General features: G+C 28.7%; 1 protein-coding gene across 1 annotated transcript; it reads right to left on the bottom strand.

Moving 5' to 3' along the window:
- Positions 1-397: 397 nt before the first annotated feature.
- Positions 398-2,022, bottom strand: LOC105112590 (uncharacterized). Its single transcript, XM_011008325.1, has one exon. The coding sequence runs from the start codon at positions 1,890-1,892 to the stop codon at positions 852-854; it is 1,041 nt and encodes a 346-aa protein (XP_011006627.1). The 5' UTR covers positions 1,893-2,022; the 3' UTR covers positions 398-851.
- Positions 2,023-5,682: the final 3,660 nt, after the last annotated feature.

The raw sequence follows: 5,682 nt of genomic DNA, 5'->3' as shown, positions 1-5,682 counted from the left end.
TCAATGTCCAAAATGCCAGACAAGTTACCCTATATAAGGACTGTTCATAAAAATCAAATAATGCTTCTTCACTTCTTCTTTCAAACAAGAATTACACCCACACCTGCATAAACATCCTTTTTCTTTTCTTTTCTGAACAGAAACCTAACCTGCTCAACTTGTATCAACTCTTGAACATCAATGTTATTATCATTTCAGGTCAACTGTTTTATGTTACACCATACTGCATGGTACCATGCTTGGCACACGAATGCAGTTGCTGACAGATAACAATGCCAATATCCTCTCAGCTACCACAGATCATCACGGATCTTTATTAATTTGCAACAATAAAACAACAGTATTTGCGATTGCTCTTACCCTCTATGATAACCTAGCGAATTTCACACATCAAAGGTTAATTCTTAATCTGATTTACAGCTATCTTTTTCGACAAGGGAACAGCTACAGAAGATCTTCGGGTACATAATGGTTCCATTCAATTCATGTTTATGTGGAAACATAAAAAGTGAAAAATACTAAACTATTCTTCATCTTCCTTCTGTTATTTCAGCGAAGAGTGAAAGACTCGGTATACCAGAGCACAACACATTAGATACATATATACATCAATCAATTATTAAAAAGGTGACAATGAATACCTGAGCATCATCCATAAATTGACATCCCACACTTCAAAAACCAATTGCTATGCCTCGCTGGTTGTCATAACAGCACATATATAGTGTCAAAACTCCAAAGAGACCAATAATACAGCGGGGTTTCCCAATTTAACAGCATATAAAATTACTGCAACTGGAATTCACTATATCCAGTCCAATTTCTTCACAACCCATTGATGGCATATAAAGCTAAAACGAATCGAACTCAAATGCCTCCACATCCCAAGAATCAGAATCAAACTTCTCATTCTCGACTTGGAATCCATAACTCCCATCCCGTTGCAAGCTCATAACGTGAACTTCTGAATTTGAATCTCTCCGATTCTGCAAACCTCTAGTCTTACTAATCCGACTACCATTTTTACTCCTATTACCACCAGCATCGCAGTTGGAAGCCCCCCCGACTCTTTTCTCTTTCTCAAAACCGACCAGCCCTGAGTCAAATGCATTAAAACCACTCCCAAATCTCCTCCTATTCCCCTTCTTCCTGTTTTTACCACTAATTCTCTTTGCATTCCTCTTATCCATCCCCAATTTTCCATCAGGATTCTCCCCATACGCGCTCTCTAAAACCAACACATCCTCATCATCCCTGCTTAATTTCCCATTAACGGACATTCCATCATTCTCATATTCACTTTCCGCTTCAGTTTCGTTTTCTGTATAGCTTTCTAATTCAGAATCCGGCATTTCACCACTTAATTCACCAAACCCAGAAGCAGAAACCCTCCCATAAGGTTTCACACTATGAACAACACCTTTAGGGAAAAACCGGGCGGAGGGAACCCCATCAGGGGTCTCAAACAACTGGGGTCCGTCTCTTTCACTCCACAAATCAAACCCTCCTGGTTTCTGAAAGCGGTCGGCCAAAACCTTGACTTGTTCATCAGCACCAACAGAAAACAACTTGGGTGCTTTCTTAACAACTTCCCAAGGACGCTCTAATTCAGAAACAGAGGCTTTGAGCTCTGCCCTTTTTCTCATTTCGTAAATCTGTCTCTCCCGTGAAAGCCTGGCCTTTAGGAGTTGTTTAGCTTTTTTTTTTTGCATTCGTTTCCACTGCCACTTGGAGACTCCTCCTGGGTATGTTCTTGGGCCTCCACCCATTCGAATTATTGAGGTTTTGCGTGGGAGAGTGAGGCTCATGGGTTTTTGAAAGAAGAGAGGGTTTTGGGATGAGAGGGTTTTAGAGAAAGAGAGGTGCGTTGGGATTGAGAGAGAAGATGACATTATTAAGGGTTTTAGGATGCTTGATTCTTTTGGATTTTTGCAGTTGAAGGAAATGCAATGAAGGGAGAGGAGGAGGAGGAGCTTGTGGCTTTTGAATGTCTTTCTAATAGATAATATTGGGATAAATTCAGGAACGATAATGGATATTTGAAAAAAAAAATTATATTTTATTTTTAGGCAAAAAATTAAATAACTATAAATTATTTATGAAGTTTTGGGTATTAATAAGTGTGTATTACTTACTATTAAATAATAAAATAATAAATATTATTTTTATTTATTTATTTTATATCAATATCAAGATACATACACATCATGTTAATATATATATATATATATATATATAGATTCCGACGAGTTTGGAAGTAAGTTTTATAATATTCATATCCTATCAAAAAAAATTTATATTTATTCAAAGTATATTAATATTCATTAAATTTAGATTAAATTATTAAATAATAAATAATTCATAATTAGAAATTTAAAATTACAATAATAGTTTCAAAAAGGAATTAAGATTTTATATATATTATAACTTACTTGTAATATCAAATATCTTTCTAGTTTTTGGTTTCAATAAGAATTTAATTTTTTTTATATTTTTAGATTATTTTATATATTTGTTTTATGTATTAATATCAAAAATAAATTTAAAAAATAAAAAAAATATTATTTTAATATATTTTAAATTAAAAAAAAACATTTTAAAAAACTATAATTAATAAATTTTCAAACACCTCAAACCACATCTAAAAGTCAATTACTTTGTCGAGATTCTGATCTCATTTCTTGATCATATAAGCCTTGCCATTGTCATCAACCAACTTCCCTCTCTACCTTGAACACGTGAATTCCAATAGTAAATTTTCACGGTTGTGTCTCTTTAATTCTCTCATCCCTCCACTACTAAGGACTAAAATGTAAATTAAAGAAAATATCACCCCTTACTCGTAAAATCAAAGAAAAATGGGGACACAAATGAAAACATAAACTATAACATCAAACAAAACCTTTTAGTAAAGAAATAGTGTTTTGTCTCTAGATGATTATTACAATTGCATTGCATTTTATGTTTTTTTAATTCCTGCAAACCTTAAAGTTATTGCTAATGTTTTAGGAAAAAGGGGGAAAACAAAAAATATTAATAAAATTTCTTAGAAATTGTTAAGAAATAAAACACATTAACTATTTAAAAAATCAAAGTCCAAAATGTTTTAGGTATAAAAAATGAAAATAATTTAAAATAAATTTTCAAGATTTTAATAAATAAGAAATCCCAACAAAATAGGGCCATACAATTTCTAAAGAATATTTAAGAAATAGAAAGATAATTTTTTGAGGGTAAACTTGAAATTTCAAAACTTTTAAGGAAGAAAATAGTCAGAAATGTTTAGATTAATAACTTTAAAATACTCAATCATTAAAAGTTTTTAATATGATTAAGAAATTTAAAAATCAATTAAAAATGATATTTTCAAATATCTGAGTGATAAAAATTATCAACAATTAAACTTTTGAAAAACTATGAAATAAACATTTGGGAATTCTTAGCATTCAATTTTCCAAAAATTATTTTTAAAAAATTGAAAAAAATGATTTTTAATGAATGATTTTTAATAATTTTAATTCTTTTTAAATTATGAAAAAAATGAAAAAAAATTTACTTTTTTTTTAATAATTTTTATCTATTTTTATCAAAAATATTTCATTGTTTGTTATTCCACTCAAATTTTCCAATTTGTTTTTGTTGAAGAAATTGATATTTTTTGTTTCTTAAAAAGTTTTGAAAATGTTATGGTATTCTTCTTAGAATTTAGTGAAATTTAGTTCAATGGGGTTAAATTGATTAAAATTTTCAAATTACTAGGTAAATTATAAAGTACATATCCCTTTTCTAAAAAAAAATATTATTACAATATAATAGGCAACTAGATATACTAGAAAAGTAATAACAATCCTTACAATAAATATAACCGTATTCATAAAAGAAAATTACAATCAATTGTTATAATTAAAAAATTCTAAACTTATAATTCTTGCTAATATTTCCTTTAATGAGGTGTATATATATCATTCATGTCCAACTTAACAAGTGAGTTATTAAACACTTCGTTAGCAACTATCTTTATCAAAATATCAATTAAATATTTTGTAATCTTTCCATACAGAACTTCAATTGTTTTCTTTTTAAACATTTCATAGATGAAACTTTAATCAATCTCTAAATATTTAGTTGAATCATATTATATATTATATCAGATTATCTACTATCTTTATAAATAATTGATTATCACAATACAACTCTATAGCTTCTTTAAGAGGAAAACCAAGATTCCTCATAAATTGTTTTAAACCATAATAACTCATGAATATTTTTTACCATTATTTTGTATTAAGCTTTAGTGTTAGATAATGAAAATAACCTTTTGTTTCTTAGAACTAAATTACCTTTAACAAAAGTGAAGTACTAATTATTGAATGTCATTTTTATCCTTTTACATCACAATTTGAATCATAGTATTGAATAATATTAGCATGATTATTCTTAGAAAACATAAGACCCTGTCCAAGTATCGACTTCATGCACAACAAGATTCTAAAACCAATATTTAAATGAACTTCACTTGAATTATGTATAAAATAACTTACCATACTAATAATATAAGCAATAATTGATCGAATATATAATATGTAAATCAATCAACTCACTAGTTTCTGATATCTTCTTTTTTTAGCTGAACTTGATTAATAAGTTTCTTAAGACTAATTCTACTTTTATAAATGTATTGATAAGCTAACATCCAAGCATGTCTCCTCTAATAAGTCTTAAATATTTTTTCTTTATGACATGAATTATTCTTATTTTGACCTAATAACTTTAATGTTCAAGGAACACTTTAAACATCCAAGATATTTTATATTAAATTTAGATGCCAAGTAAATTTTTAAATTTTTCATTGGTATCATTATTCATAAAAATCATGTCATTTATATAAATAAAAAATACATTTATTTTTATTATGTTTTTTTTAAAATAATATATAATCTGCGTTGCTTTAAAAATAACCATATTTCTTTATAATTAGTCAAGTTTTTTTTTTTAGCAATGCTATTAGTAACTATTTTAAATCATACAAAGACTTTTTTAACTTACACACCAAGCTTGTATTATTGGAGGCGTTATATCTAGTGACAATTTTGTATAGATTTCAACAGATAAACTCTATGTAAAAAGGTATTCTTTTTGCATCATATTGTTGTTATAGCCAATCAAAGTTTGCAACAATAGATAATAAAATCAAATAGTATTTAACTTTGGAACGGGTGCAAAAGCCTTATTATAATCAATACAAGAAGTTTATGTAAAGACACAAGTAACTCACGTTGTTTTATACTAATCAAAAGTGTCATCTGATTTATACTTTACGGTGAACACCTATTTATATAAAACATGTTTCTTTCTATCTGGCAAGGCCATAACATCCTATATTTGGCTTCTTTTTTTCTAGTGCTCACATCTCTTCAGTTATGGATTCTACCCATTTAGAATCATTCAACGCTTCTTGTACCCTTATAGGAATAAAGACAACTGACATTTGATTCACAAAACCTTGAATAGCATGAGGTAATTGCTTGTAGAGGAAAAATCAACAATAACATACTTTACATTCTCTGAGCGTTTAGGTGAATATCTTTCTTGTGGTTTTCCTTCATGACACCAAGGAGGTAATTGATGCCTATTTGTTGGGAATTTCGACCGATGATGTTCTGATACTTGCTCATAGGAGAG

This window comes from Populus euphratica, unplaced genomic scaffold (genome assembly GCF_000495115.2).
Source record: "Populus euphratica unplaced genomic scaffold, PopEup_1.0 scaffold577.1, whole genome shotgun sequence".
Classification (NCBI taxonomy): Eukaryota; Viridiplantae; Streptophyta; class Magnoliopsida; order Malpighiales; family Salicaceae; genus Populus; species Populus euphratica.
This window is presented reverse-complemented; position numbering and strand designations above follow the sequence as displayed.

Excerpts from the sequence above, each read along its gene's own strand:
- LOC105112590 (XM_011008325.1), bottom strand. The coding sequence starts at position 1,892 with ATGTCATCTTCTCTCTCAATCCCAACGCACCTCTCTTTCTCTAAAACC.